The sequence below is a fragment of the Lucilia cuprina genome, chromosome 6, assembly GCF_022045245.1.
Source record: "Lucilia cuprina isolate Lc7/37 chromosome 6, ASM2204524v1, whole genome shotgun sequence".
Classification (NCBI taxonomy): domain Eukaryota; kingdom Metazoa; phylum Arthropoda; class Insecta; order Diptera; family Calliphoridae; genus Lucilia; species Lucilia cuprina.
Genome location: NC_060954.1, coordinates 28,647,356 through 28,664,149, shown reverse-complemented (window position 1 = coordinate 28,664,149; position 16,794 = coordinate 28,647,356). Strand labels below are relative to the sequence as shown.

The 16,794-nt window shown below is 29.0% G+C and overlaps 1 protein-coding gene across 1 annotated transcript in view; it reads right to left on the bottom strand.

Moving 5' to 3' along the window:
- LOC111688147 (structural maintenance of chromosomes protein 2) overlaps positions 1-8,197 on the bottom strand; it is a 56,859-nt gene extending 48,662 nt beyond the window's left edge. Inside the window, exon 1 of the mRNA XM_023450628.2 lies at positions 7,623-8,197. Within this exon, the coding sequence (XP_023306396.2) occupies positions 7,623-8,102 (480 nt within the window). The 5' untranslated portion in view covers positions 8,103-8,197. The remainder of the gene's footprint in view (positions 1-7,622) is intronic.
- Positions 8,198-16,794: the final 8,597 nt, after the last annotated feature.

Genomic DNA, 16,794 nt, shown 5'->3' with positions numbered 1-16,794 from the left:
AATAAGGACCCAGAATATATATACTTTTATAGGTCTTAGACGAATATTTCAATGTGTTACAAACGGAATGACAAAAACAATATACCCCCCATCTTTTTTGATGGTGGGAAAAGTAGAAAAAGTAGTTGTAGAAAAGTAACTACAAATAACATATTCGAAGTACATCAAGCTTTGGTAAAAAGCCAATGAACATAAGCATGTCATTGAACAAATTCGGTTCGTTCCCATGACAATTGGATCTTCGCTCCGGAACGACCCGAGTCATACTCGGCCAAAGATTGTCAACCCAGCGACAGCTGTATCAACCGAAAGTTTTTTCCCCAGGAAAGAACTATCGGCCACAGTCGAGCTGTTACAACAACAACAACAAATTCGGTTTATTTTTACATCCAAATATCAGATTTTTATTGCATCTATGAATGAGATTAGATGTAGTTCATAGTTATCAAAAATGAACAAAATTTCTTCAATGACACGCTAATATAAAATTCATAGGTTTTTCACCAAAATAAGTATACTTCAAGTATGTTATTTGTAGTGAAAATTCTACTTATTTTTCCTCACTTTTTTTCGCTGGGTTCCAGTTAGCTTTCTTGCAATTATCATAATCAATTTCTCAATAATGATGAGTTAAATAGATGATTTATATGATGAGATCTTTACATTATTGGCCGATCCTCATAATATTTCACATTTTGGTTCCTTAAAATTTTTTACATTTCAAATTTCATTATCATCCGTGCTTTTATAAGCCAATTATCTGAGTCATAGCAATTTTATGAAGTAAACTTTTTATGTTGCGAGGTTAAATCGTAGACAGATATTGCCTATTTTTAATAACAAACAAAAATATTTGTTAAAAATTCCTCCTATCGTGTTTCAACTGATAATGGGCGGCTAGATCGTTTTAGAATCTAATATTTCCATTGGGTCGGAAACGGAATTACAAATACAATACCCATTATTTTATTTGATGGTGAATATAAAATATGATAAGTAGTTGATGAAGTGAACAAATATTTCTCTAAACATCATATACATACACATATCATTATAAAAGCCTCAGCGTCCACTCTTAAATCTACTGAAACATATAATATAGATTGGGATTGACCTAAGTTACTTACTTGTAAGTGCATTAATATACGCAATCCCGTTTTTTACCCATATCTTAAGATCTTGGAGGTGTTTGGCAAGTTTTATTTATATATTTTTTAATTATTCGAATAAAATATTTTATTTGTTATTCGTTTGAATAATCGAATTTCTACTCGAATAAAAAAATTGTTTGTTTTTATTCGAATAATTTTTAACACGAATAATTGACAACTCTAATAATAGTGCACTACGAAGGCGAATGATTAAAAAAATGCATATAAAATCATATAAACTAATTTTATTAATTTACTCTTAAAATGTCTAAGTGGAAATATTTTCAAATTCAATAGCCATTTTTGTCAACAATTTCTAAACACTCGCTATAATTTAATATAATCATAGTTATATGCTTTAGACACCGGATGCCGGTGTCTATATCGCTGATATCAACATAAAACGATGTAGAGTCTTCCAAGCAGATACCCTAGCGATCTGGAAAGCGACGGAACTGATAAGGAATCATATCGATCCGGGGTCGGTTGTGACAATTTATGTTGATAGCCAAGCTGCTCTTAGGCCATTGGGTTGTCACACGGTACATTTGTGGCTAGTTGTGGATTGTAGAAATGCCCTTAGGGACATTATAAGACTATTAGTCAATAGATTGTGCTGGGAGCCAGGGCACTGTAATGTGCAGGGCAATGAGGTTGCGGACGAAGTAGCTAGATAGATGACAGGGATGGTAAAACCACCCATTTGTCATTATAATAGGATGATATTCGAAAGAATGCGCGACATCATTATCCAGTCCTGGAATAGTAGATTGGATTGCAAGATATCAAAGGCCAAAACTTGATATGTGTGCTACCAATTTACTTATAGGACTGGAAAGACGCAGTCTAAGGGTTCTGATAGGGTTACTAACTGGACACTGCTCAGTTAGAACCCTTGCTAGGATACAAAACCTCAGGCTGAAATGACTAGGGAATAGATTCTACGGCGAACTGGGGGAAATTGCTAGACATAACCCTCGCAACCTACTAGGTTTTGTCAAGGGAATTAGTCACTACTTTGACTGGGTTTTATAGGAGGGCATGGATTTTTATTAGTATTTATGGTTACTTATGTATCTGTTTTGTTTCTATCTATCCACATAGTTGCAAATGCATCTTTTCTACTTCTGTAGATGTGATTTTTAATATGAGTATTTGGCATTAAATTGTTCGTGATTACCTCCTTCATTTTTTTTTTTGAATTATATAAAATCCTCTTAACACTTTTTACAGGTTTTTATCATTTAAATTTATTAAGTATAGTTCAGAGTAGGAAGAGCGTTCAAATTGATTTCTCTCTCGAATGATATTAATTAGAGCGAAATAAATTGTTTACTTTCTTGTGAATTTATCTTTTTTCCGTTACTTTTAAAAATAAATCTCACGAGTGATATTTAAATTTAAAGAGCGGAAAATAAATTTCTCTCATGAAACGAGTACAAAAGAGTATTTCATGAGTTTTATAATATTGTAAATCTTAAGAAAATTAAAATTAACTTTTTTATGTGTAAGTGTGTAAACATACATGTGCATTTATGTATATGCGTGTGTAAACTTTAAAGAGTTATGTTTGCCTGTAGATGTTCGTAAATTTTTAAAATGTGGTAAATTTCCAGAAATTTCATTATGATTTTATGGCTTTTTACGATCTTTGTGCACGTGTGCAAATAGAAATAGTAATTGTTATTGTAATTGAAGTAAAAAATAGGACATACGATGTGTCAATTAGGTTTTTGCATTAAAAACATTTGTTGATGCAATTTATTTTGTTTTTTCATAAAATTTTTTTTTTTCATTTTTGTATTTTGTAAAAATAATAATATTGCATGTAAATAAAATTGCATTAACAAATTTTTAATATTAGTATTTTTTCTAATGTAACATCATAATTGCATCATATATGCAAGTTTTTGTTTTGCAAATAAACATTTTTATTTTTTAAAACATTTGTTTGTCGCCATAAACCCTTTTTCTCCGCACACACATCCATCATTCACATACATACATATATGTACATACGTACATCCTTCTTACTAAATTTATTTTTTACCACCGCCATTAAACCGGTTATCGTGCACACATTTTCTGTATGTGAGTTTTATTCAAATTCTATTCATTTTGATATCTCTTGTGAGAGAAATTAAAAAAAACAATATATATATATAAATATCGCTCATGAAGTGAACGCAAAAAATGAAGAGTTGAAAAAAAGATCTCGCGAGATTAAAAATAAATCTCGTGAAACGAGAGAAATAAATAAAATTGTATTCACGAGTGCAAAAAATGCCTACTCTGGTATAGTTTTTCTGATATTATGTAATTTGCATATTTTATTCACTTTTTCTAAATTAAAAGAAAAACAAATAAGTTGAATTTCTTTGATTCATTGCATATAGCTGATTGGTGTTGTTATTATATAAGTTTATGTTATGGATACTAAATATAGTTGTTAAACGCTTATATAACTACAAAAACGACGCGCAAATCCATACAATAAACAAATTCAAAGAAGTGAAAAAAATATATAAAAATTTTAAAAGTAAGTAAAAATTAGGTCTTTCAGAAAAAAGATAAAACAGGTACTGTATTAATTTAATAATTAATATTTTTTCAAAAAAAAAAATAAGAAAGCCATACTAAAGAAGCCATTGAATACCAAACTTGATATTCTTGCTGGTAAGTAATCAAATTATTTTATATTCAAATTTACAAAAATTAAATTCTTCTTAGAAAACAATGTACTATTAAAGAAGCAACTCGGGAATAGTTTTGTCAAAGAATGATAATGAGTTTTTATTAAAGTACCCCTTAATTTATTGGTTTTCCACATATAATTTTATATACGCACGTATATTTAAAATTTTTATTTCGTTTAATTTTTTATATGTATATTTAAATATTTATTTTCGTTTAATTTTTTTATATGTATATTTGAATATTGCATTTAATTTACTTTATTTTGAAAATGAATATGTACCTGTTTATTGATAAATGTCTTTTGTTTTAATAAATATATACATATACATATAATTGCAACTAATTAAACGTAAACAAAAATATGTTTTCTTTTAATTAAATTGTTATTATCACATTTTATTAATTTTAATAAATTTTTAGGATTTAAAAGCCTATAGAGAAAAATTATATAATAACATTCAATTCTTAAATTCGCAATTTCATAACTTCTTATATGTCAATTTTCTTTCATTCTAAAATGCCCAAATAAATAGGTATCCACTATCTACATTAAAATAACACCTTAAAATCGAAATTTAATCGCTTCTAAAGCGCCGGTTTAATTAAGCAAAAAGTTGTCAAAAATGAATAACATCCCTCCAATGACAAGCAAATGTAAAATTCATTGGTTTTTCACCAAAATTAGAAGTACATACTTCAGGTATGTTATTTGTGGTGAAAATTCAACATCTTCTTCCTCACTTTTTTTGCTGGGTACCTTTTCAACAACTGTTTATTTTTTTTGCTTCCCCTGTCGCAAATTTGTACAGAGAAATAGACTCAAGTTTCCAGAAAAAAAAGTGAGGAAAAAGAAGTAGAATTTTCACCACAAATAACATCTCAGCAAAAAAATTTTGAAGTTGTTCAAGAAGAAGGCATATGTTCATGATTTCTTTGGTAAGTGTTCTTGTTAATGCATTTTAAATACATGCCAAAATTCTTATAAATTTGTCATAAGTGAAGTCATGAAAAATTGCACACAATTCACTTATGTAAAATTCTGTTATAAAAATTGTAAAATTAACTAAAATTTGGTATTCTCTTAAGACTCAAAATAAATAAATATTAAAAATACCATTAATTTTAATAGATTTTTGTATTTAATATTTGTTAAAATTAATAATATTAAGACCATTTTAACATCTTGATTAATAAGAGAAGAAAATACCAAGTTGGGTGAATGCTTAACGGATTTTAACGCGTTTTATAATATAGTGCACCAATGAAAATTTGCATGAGAATCATTTAATGTTCACTGGTTATAAGCACTCATTTGAAGACGAACCAAATACGAACCCATGCTCGCCAATGACACGCTAATGTTAAAATCATGCATGTTTCCCCTAAATATGAACCATCAGTTGAACCCATGCATATACTACTTTTTTGCACGTCTTTTTTTGCTGGGATACTTGAAGTGCTTCCAATTTTGGTGAAAAACCTATGAATTTTACATTAGCGTCCCATTGGAGTATGACATCAATTATTTTTGTTGGGATATTTTCAAAAGTGAAATACGATCACACAAATTTACCATTTTATCTTTCTTTCTTAAGAAGGAAAATAAAGTTTCCCACCAAAAAATAATTGATGTCAAACTTTACAAACTACATCTTAATCACATCTAAAAATGCGATTACATCCTATTCACTTTTATAAACCAAATATTTTCTTACAAATGAAAGCCTAGTTAAAAGCAAAAAAAGATTTTATGTGAGACCTTTTTTTGATAAGATTTTGATTTATGTTGTATTAGTCCCTCATATTACTCACTAATTACTGTTATTTGTTTCTTGTTAAGGTATGTTATAATGCAAGTATTTTAGACTGTTGCTTTGGTATTATTGGTTGCCTATTTATTGTTGTTGGTTCATATCATTTTAATTGCAATTAATATGCATAGGTTTTTTATCTAGTATTGACTGATTTATGATATGATTTTTTTTTATATTGTTGGCCAATTTTGGGAAATTTCTGTTAGCTTTGAAATGGGGGAATGTTGTGTGGTTTAAGGATGTTGTGATTGCTCAGTCAATATTGCTGATTTGAATGAATTTACTTTGTGACTGTTTTGGTAGAAGATGATTTGTGACTGTTATTGTATGCATACAGGTGTTTTATAGATTCATGTTTCTGTCTTGATTTGTATTACCTATGTCCTTTACAGTCTGGAATGTTATTTGCCATATAGTTGCTGTATGACATATTGATTGGTTCTGTGAGTTCATTTTTGGGATTGTTTATGACTTCTACATATTCTTTTATTTTAACCTGTTTTGCTTCTTTGAATTACATTTGATTGATTGCAAATTATGTAGGAATTCATTTATGATCAATGCGGTACAATTTAATTGTCCTATCGTTATTTTATATAGTATATTATCATTTTAAATAATTCAGTTGTAATTTTATTTTTATATAATTATTTATTTTTTGTTGGAAGAATTATTGTAAAATAGAATAACTTAAACTTCGAAATTAATACAATAATTGAAAAAGTAGACTATATAAAATACTTAGGTTTTATAATTGATAAAAATATGAACTTTAAACTATTGGTTTCTTTAGGAGAATGAGAAATAAAATTTCAACTATAAAACTGCAATAAACATTTACAATACAATGATAAAACCACACTTTGAATTCGGTTTTATAATTCTATATTTATGTCTTACAATTAATCAAATTTAGAGATTACAAAAGCTACAAAACAATGCTATGAGGTCAATTATAAACTGCAATAGGTTCACACCAATACAAATTATGCTGGACACTTTAAAATGGTTAAATATTAGGCAGCGGCTTCAAAATAAAAATGGGAAAAGCGCCAGAATACCTAACAGATCAGCTAACTTATGTCAGCCAAATACAGCCCTATAATCTACGAAATTCGAACGATTTTAGTTTGCACAAAGCTACTAGCAATAAAATGAAGAGGGTACTATTCTACAAGGGATTGCAACTGTTTAATCTGCTACCAACGGACACCAAGAATGAACAAAATTTTAATATATTTAAAAGAAATCGTGTAATTTTTGTGAAAAATAATATATATCAGAGTTTTTAATAATGTTAAATTAATATTAAATTAAATCAAAATGTAATATAGATCTAAAAATAAAGTATTTGAAATACTAATAAATAAATCATAATAAAAAAAATATTAACCGCTTATGGCCTATAGGCTAGGTTATTGAATATTGTTAAATTAATTAAAATTAAATTAGAAAAGTCATTACAAATAACATGGTGAAAAACCAGTGAAATTTTCAAAGGATGTCATTAAGAAAATGTGTTTTATTTTTGACATCCAAATATCGGATTTTAACTGCTTCTTAAACTAATGCTATGTATACAACATTGGCAGTAAAATGTGCAGTAAATGTCTAATACTGTCAACACACAAATTTTGTCTTGCAATATTTTCGGTAATGCTTTTGACAACAAAAGAAAAATTGCAAGTTCAGACAATTATTACACATTTTCTGACAACGTTGTAAGATCTGACAAACGTGTATCATGGCTTTAAGATTAGATGTAGTTCAGAGTTGCCAAAAATGAACATCATCCATCCAACGACACGCTAATGTAAAATTCATAGGTTTTTCACCGGAATTTGAAGCACTTCGAGTTACTAGTTCTGATGAAAATACTGCATCTTTTTCCACACTTTTTTGTTGGGGTATTATAAATAAAATATAAATTAAAATAAAAAATTATCACACAGAATCTCACCTCTTGGGGCTTCATGTTTAATACTTTTGTAATACGTCCTTGCATTATTAAAAAATTGGGATTGTTGACATTTAGTTGGACCGAACAAAAAAAGTCTGCAACTTTTTTATTCTGAACTAATTTTCCGTTTATTAAGTACTTATTCTTTCCTCCAACAATAATTTGTCTAGTGACGGATATTTCCCTACATTTTTCATACCCCAAAGGACATTGACCAGGATTGGTGTTATCAAATATTAATGTAACTGTAGCCTTTGTTATACCAGCCTGGCCACTCTTATATACCAAATCTTGAAGAGATGTTGCTCTCACTTGACCTAAATTCATGATGCCCAAAACAAAACAAATAGAGTCCAATATATTTGATTTGCCAGTTCCATTTAAGCCGGTAATAGCAGTAAATTCAGGATCGAAGCCATGAATCTCTGTTCGTCTGCCATACGATTTAAAACCATCAATTATCACTGATTTGATGTACATTTTTAAATTTTCTTGAAAATAAATTATTTTTAAATTATTCGCTACAAAGAATTGGCGGTTGATACTAAAATACTTTCATTATGATGAAATATCATAAGAAATTGGCGTCATAAGCATAGTTGCCAGATTTTTTCGTTTCAAGACCGACAAATTTAAAATCAAAGCGAAGTCATATAAGGTATCATCCAAGGCGAATTCACATAATTCCTGAAAAGTAATTATCGAAAAAGTCGAAAATTGTAGAAACATGTCAAAAATAGTCGGAAACTGTACAAAAGTGGAAAAAAAGTCAAAAACTCTAAAATAGTCGGAAAAACTCGAAAAAACTCAAAAAATAGTCGAAAATAGTCAAAAAGGCGAAAAAAGTCAAAGAGTTGAAAAGTCGGAAAAGGTCGAAAAGTCAACTATTTAAAAAATAAATTTATAAAAGTCGACTTTTAGTTAAATAAAAAAACTCGAAAAGTCGAAAAATCGACTTTTCATAAAATGCAAAAAGGTGAAAAGTCGACTTTTCATAAAATGCAAAAAGGTGAAAAGTCGACTTTTCATAAAATGCAGAGTCGAAAAAGGCCTTTCGGCCGCACATGAATTTTGCTGTAGCTACCGAAAGAATCACATATTTTTTTCATATAAAAATTAAGAGCGGTAATTCCCGCTTTTATATCGTTTAATAATTTTTGTTAACTGTGGATCAAATGACGGGAATTCCCGCGATGACGGGAATTCACGCATTTTATTTTTCAATAATATATGTAGCACTTAAAAACAAATTGCGGGAATTCCTTAAGGACGGAAATTGCCGTCATTAGTTTTTTTTAAAGACTAGTGAATGACGGGAATTCCCGCAATAAAGCCGAAAGGGTTAACTAAATGAAAAAGTCCAAAAGTCGACTTTTCGTTTCAACTATAGAACCCTAGCAGAAAGTCTCCTATGTGCCGATCCACACTAGGAAACTTTTTTTGGGAAACTTGTTCTCACAAAATTATCTGAGAGTTATCGTGATATAATCAGCATTTTGTTACCCATATGCATTAACATAAACAAAAAGCATAAAATTTTTCTGCCAACGTTTAATATAGACATGGGTTATGCTATCATAGAATGGAGTTCTATAGTTGAAACGTTTTCGACTTTTTCCGACTTTTTTCGACTTTTTTTTACTTTTTTCATAGACGATAGTCGAGTTATCGAACAAAATAGTCAACTTCGACTTTTCTATTTTATTCAACAAAAATTTATTTTACGAATGAGAAGAAAAACAAAACAAAACAGGTTTCCGAGTACGGAAAACTCCGTACCGCGAGGATGACCTTCTTTCTTTTTCTCTCTCACGCAAAATCAAAAGTTTCTCAAAAAAAGTTAGTTAAAAGTTAACTTTTCGACTTTTTGCATGTTAAGAAAAGTCGACATTTTTTTTAATTAAAAGTCGACTTTTAGACTTTTCGACTATAAGTATTTTATAAATAGTCGACTTTTTCCGACTTATTTCGACTTTTTTCCGACTATTTTTTTACTTTTTTCGAGTTATTGCGACTTTTCGATTTTTTCGACTTTTTGACTATTTTCCGAATATTTTTTGACTTTTTTTCGATGTTTACGACTATTTTAGAGTTTTTGACTTTTTTCCACTTTTGTACAGTTTCCGACTATTTTTAACTTGTTTCTACATTTTTTTGAGTTTTCGACTTTTTCCGACTTTTTGACTATTTGCGACTTCTTTCCGACTATTTTTTGACTTTTTCCGATTTAAAAATTTTCGACTATTTTTGACCTGTTTATACAATTTTCGAGTTTTTTCGACTTCTTCCGACTTTTTTCGACTTTTTCGACTTATTATCCTTTTTGACTTATCGACTTTCAGACTTTTCGACTTTTAATAACAAAGTCGACTTTTCGACTTTTTTCACATACGATAGTCGACTTATCGATATTTTTGGAACAAAATAGTCGACTTCGACTTTTTTCGATAAAAAGTCGATTGTTCGATTATTCGAAAGTCCATTTATAGAACCCTAGTGTGGACCGGCTGATACAAGCCGATGCAAAATTGTCGGCGGAGGTGGCGCAATCATTTAAGCTCGGTGGCGGTGGCTTATTATAGAAAATATCGTCGGTGGCTAAATTATAGACTCAATTTCACTTGTATTTATTATATTAAAAAATCTCTGTATAATAGTCTGTTGCAAAGTAAATTAATAAAGTAGCGACATCTCTTGTTGTACAACAACATCTACAACAAACACATGTATTTTGTTTTTGGAATAATCCAGCAATGTGTCAAATAATTTAAGAAAATTTCCTTTAACAACAAAGTGAACAAAACCTAAATATAAAAAATTACTTTTAAGTTGAAAATATTATGAATTTAATTATATTAATATATATTATAAAATTTATAACACTTTTAAACTACTTTAAAACCACTTTTAATTCATTTTTTCAACTATTCACAAATTTTAACAAATAGCAAAACACAATTTAAAAATGGCGAAATAAACAATGTTAACAATTTTCAAAACAAACTTTGACAACTAATTTTATTTTTCTATAGAAACTATAGTTAAAAAAATAGTCAGTTGTTCAAGTGATGCTACTTTATTAATTTACTTTGGTCTGTTGTATAGAAACCTGTCTCTATATAAGTTTTTTTCTGACGAAAATGGACATTTATGGAAGTTTTGGCTATTTTATTATTAGCACAATATTTTTTGGCAACTCTTTTCAATTTGCAATATAAATTTTAAATAGTGGAAACTCAGTTCTAATTGGTGAAATTATTTCCAGAAATAATTGTCCCATTCCAATCTTTATCAGCGGCTATGTTTAAGCCGGATTAACTTTTGAGCCGAAAGAAGTCGGCGGCGGCGCGGCATGCAAAATATTACTATTCGCCACCGACTAAAGCCGTTTCGGCTTGTATCCTGTTACCAGATTACTTTTTAATCCTTGAGCTTGGTTGGGTTCACCTTTTTGCATTTTATGAAAATTCGACTTTTCACCTTTTTGCATTTTATGAAAAGTCGATTTTTCGACTTTTCGAGTTTTTTTATTTAACTAAAAGTCGACTTTTATAAATTTATTTTTTAAATAGTTGACTTTTCGACCTTTTCCGACTTTTCAACTCTTTGACTTTTTTCGCCTTTTTGACTATTTTCGACTATTTTTTGACTTTTTCCGATTTAAAAATTTTCGACTATTTTTGACCTGTTTATACAATTTTCGAGTTTTTTCGACTTCTTCCGACTTTTTTCGACTTTTTCGACTTATTATCCTTTTTGACTTATCGACTTTCAGACTTTTCGACTTTTAATAACAAAGTCGACTTTTCGACTTTTTTCACATACGATAGTCGACTTATCGACATTTTTGGAACAAAATAGTCGACTTCGACTTTTTTCGATAAAAAGTCGATTGTTCGATTATTCGAAAGTCCATTTATAGAACCCTAGTGTGGACCGGCTGATACAAGCCGATGCAAAATTGTCGGCGCAATCATCATTAAGCTCGGTGGCGGTGGCTTATTATAGAAAATATCGTCGGTGGCTAAATTATAGACTCAATTTCACTTGTATTTATTATATTAAAAAATCTCTGTATAATAGTCTGTTGCAAAGTAAATTAATAAAGTAGCGACATCTCTTGTTGTACAACAACATCTACAACAAACACATGTATTTTGTTTTTGGAATAATCCAGCAATGTGTCAAATAATTTAAGAAAATTTCCTTTAACAACAAAGTGAACAAAACCTAAATATAAAAAATTACTTTTAAGTTGAAAATATTATGAATTTAATTATATTAATATATATTATAAAATTTATAACACTTTTAAACTACTTTAAAACCACTTTTAATTCATTTTTTCAACTATTCACAAATTTTAACAAATAGCAAAACACAATTTAAAAATGGCGAAATAAACAATGTTAACAATTTTCAAAACAAACTTTGACAACTAATTTTATTTTTCTATAGAAACTATAGTTAAAAAAATAGTCAGTTGTTCAAGTGATGCTACTTTATTAATTTACTTTGGTCTGTTGTATAGAAACCTGTCTCTATATAAGTTTTTTTCTGACGAAAATGGACATTTATGGAAGTTTTGGCTATTTTATTATTAGCACAATATTTTTTGGCAACTCTTTTCAATTTGCAATATAAATTTTAAATAGTGGAAACTCAGTTCTAATTGGTGAAATTATTTCCAGAAATAATTGTCCCATTCCAATCTTTATCAGCGGCTATGTTTAAGCCGGATTAACTTTTGAGCCGAAAGAAGTCGGCGGCGGCGCGGCATGCAAAATATTACTATTCGCCACCGACTAAAGCCGTTTCGGCTTGTATCCTGTTACCAGATTACTTTTTAATCCTTGAGCTTGGTTGGGTTCACCTTTTTGCATTTTATGAAAAGTCGACTTTTCACCTTTTTGCATTTTATGAAAAGTCGATTTTTCGACTTTTCGAGTTTTTTTATTTAACTAAAAGTCGACTTTTATAAATTTATTTTTTAAATAGTTGACTTTTCGACCTTTTCCGACTTTTCAACTCTTTGACTTTTTTCGCCTTTTTGACTATTTTCGACTATTTTTTGACTTTTTCCGATTTAAAAATTTTCGACTATTTTTGACCTGTTTATACAATTTTCGAGTTTTTTCGACTTCTTCCGACTTTTTTCGACTTTTTCGACTTATTATCCTTTTTGACTTATCGACTTTCAGACTTTTCGACTTTTAATAACAAAGTCGACTTTTCGACTTTTTTCACATACGATAGTCGACTTATCGACATTTTTGGAACAAAATAGTCGACTTCGACTTTTTTCGATAAAAAGTCGATTGTTCGATTATTCGAAAGTCCATTTATAGAACCCTAGTGTGGACCGGCTGATACAAGCCGATGCAAAATTGTCGGCGGAGGTGGCGCAATCATTTAAGCTCGGTGGCGGTGGCTTATTATAGAAAATATCGTCGGTGGCTAAATTATAGACTCAATTTCACTTGTATTTATTATATTAAAAAATCTCTGTATAATAGTCTGTTGCAAAGTAAATTAATAAAGTAGCGACATCTCTTGTTGTACAACAACATCTACAACAAACACATGTATTTTGTTTTTGGAATAATCCAGCAATGTGTCAAATAATTTAAGAAAATTTCCTTTAACAACAAAGTGAACAAAACCTAAATATAAAAAATTACTTTTAAGTTGAAAATATTATGAATTTAATTATATTAATATATATTATAAAATTTATAACACTTTTAAACTACTTTAAAACCACTTTTAATTCATTTTTTCAACTATTCACAAATTTTAACAAATAGCAAAACACAATTTAAAAATGGCGAAATAAACAATGTTAACAATTTTCAAAACAAACTTTGACAACTAATTTTATTTTTCTATAGAAACTATAGTTAAAAAAATAGTCAGTTGTTCAAGTGATGCTACTTTATTAATTTACTTTGGTCTGTTGTATAGAAACCTGTCTCTATATAAGTTTTTTTCTGACGAAAATGGACATTTATGGAAGTTTTGGCTATTTTATTATTAGCACAATATTTTTTGGCAACTCTTTTCAATTTGCAATATAAATTTTAAATAGTGGAAACTCAGTTCTAATTGGTGAAATTATTTCCAGAAATAATTGTCCCATTCCAATCTTTATCAGCGGCTATGTTTAAGCCGGATTAACTTTTGAGCCGAAAGAAGTCGGCGGCGGCGCGGCATGCAAAATATTACTATTCGCCACCGACTAAAGCCGTTTCGGCTTGTATCCTGTTACCAGATTACTTTTTAATCCTTGAGCTTGGTTGGGTTCTATAAATCGACTTTCGAATATTCGAACAATCGACTTTTTGTCGAAAAATAGTCGAAAATTTAAAAAAAATAATAAAAATAGACTCTAAAATAGTCGGAAAACTTCGAAAAATGTAAAAAAAAAAATAATCGAAAAAAGTCAAACAGGTCGGAACAAGTCGAGAAAAAAATCGAAAAGTTGGAAAAAGTCGACTATTTAAAAAATACTTAAAGTCGAGAAGTTCAAAAGTCGACTTTTAACAAAATGAAAAAGTCAAAAAATCAACTTTGCATAAAAAGCCAAAAGTCGAAAAGTCGATTTTTAACTAAATGCAAAGAGTTTCAACTATAAAACCCTGGAGCTTGGCGTCATAAGCATAGTTGGCCGATTATTTCGGTTCAAAATCGTCAACTTTAAAATTAAGACGAAGTCATATAAGGTATCATCTTTCATTTTAAATACAACAACACAGAGTTTACCTCCATGTGTTTCAAAAATAATGGTGCTACGTGTTGTGCAAAAGAAAGGGAAATAGTTTTTTGCACGTGATGCCTCTGTATACCCTGTGACAACAATGCGTAATATGTTTATTGGTGCTTTATACTATAAAGGTTCAGTTAGTTGAAATTACCGTAACGTTTCCGTTCCGTAAAAGCGAAGCAGCTTTTTTTAAGAATTAGCAAAATAGCAACTCTAATTTGTTGTATCAAAAATCAGAGTTAATTGTTCAATTCACAATCGACGTTGTAGCGTTGTATGTCAGCAGCTGCTACAATAGTCATAACAATATTGTTGGTATTTTCTATGCAAAAGCTCTATACAACTCATACGACAATTTTTCATATGTTTTACGAATGTTGTAAGAAATTTTAGTGTTGCCAATTGTTTATTTCAACATATAAACAAAAATTCAAACGATTTAAGCATAAAAAACGATAAAGTGGTAACACTAAAATCAGAAACAAACAGCTGTTTACAAAAACAAAAAAAATAAAATTTTATTAAAGACAGTTTATTTATTAGTTTAAAATGTGGAATAAAGAAAATAAAAGAATTGAAAATTCAAAGAAATTAATTTGGTTTATTTTGCATGTTTATTAATTTAATATTTTTTGATTTTTTTTATCTTTTGACATTGTTATGTGTATTTGTTTTGATTGCTGCAATCACTGTTACTACACTTTAGTAGGTACAATATACAACTTGATGGTGAATTGAACAAATATAATTATAAAAAGTAAACATTTTTATTTTCTTTCTTGTTTTTTTTCTTATGGCGTTGATGGTGAAAGTAATATCAATATTTATATTTTCTTTGAAGTATTTCTGAGCTTTTACCTTCTTAGTTGTCACTTAACGTTGCGGATATTTGGAAATCAACCGCATGAACAACGTTTTTACTTAAACATACGTAAAGGAATTATGTTGTTATAACTGCCGGTCCACACTGGGAAACTTTTGTAGAGAAACTTTTGATTTTTGTGTGTGAGAGAAAGAAATATCAACCGTCTCACACACAAAATAAAAAGTTTCCCAGTGTGAACCAGGTCAAAACAACATTTATAAAACGCATTCAACAACATTTTTTTCATTATTTACATGTGTGTGTGTAAATCAACCGCTGTATTAGCACGTGAATAATATTTATCCACAAAAAAGGCAAACAAATAATTACAAAACTGTGAACGTATCGAGATACTGCCAGCAATTCAACTTTTAACTAAATTAAATATTTTATCACAATTTAATTTTTTATCCTAATTTATTCTTGGTTTTTCTTTATATTAAAGTATTGTGAATATATTGGATAGAAATAAAAACATAACTTATACCCCATTTACACATACACGAAATCTAGTACTTATGAGATTTTGAGCCAAATCTAGTTGATTTTAACTAGATTTCCCATACAAAACAAAATCTACTTCGTAACTAGATTTCGTTAAAATCTACTCAAAATCTAGTTGTTTTTAGTAATTTAACTCTGTTTTTTCCTAAATAATACTAAACAAGTAAGACGACGATATCTGGGGTCCTCTAAAAACTGATTTCAACAGACAGACAGACGGACGTGGCTTAAGGATCCAGAATATATATACTTTATAGGGTCGGAAAATTATATTATAGAAATTACAAACGGAATGACAAACATATATATACCCTTCTCAAATTCGACGCTGTACAAGAAAAAAGAAAAAAATAAATGAAACAAAAAAATTTAAATGTCAACAAAATTTTTATAAATTGTAAAACATGAATGAAAAGTTTATTAAAGATGAAAGGTGATGTTATATTTAAATATATATTTTTTTATTAAAAATAAAATTTTAATAAATATCCCATTTCTTCTTCTAATTTTTCAACAAAACACAATTTCAAGAAATATTAGCAAAAATTAAATCTTCCTAAATGTCAAAAATAGTAAGTATAAACGGTATAGATTTATAAAGAGATTTTGAAATGAAAATGAAATCTAGTAGATGTCGTGCATATGTAAATGGGGTATTACACAAAGTTATTTCCTGATTTTATACAACTATTTTTTAAAAAATTTTGACTTTCACCTATAATCGTATAATGCTTCGCAAGTGTCATCCCTGGATTTCGAAAAAAACTAGTTATTCACTATCGAAAACCGATTTCCGTTTTTAGAAACCGCTAATTTTGCCTGATTTTTTCACTAACAACTTTTTGCCGAAAATCTCTAAATTTTTTAATTTGTATTAATAGACCCTAGAAACGTCCAATTTTTCACAAGTGACATCCCCGGATTTCAGTAGCACTACACCATTTTTAATTGAAATTGGGAACATTACCCATTAAATTGAGAAAATTCCAAATGAAATAGTGATTTTCAATATGAAATTGAGAAAATTCCGAATAAAATTG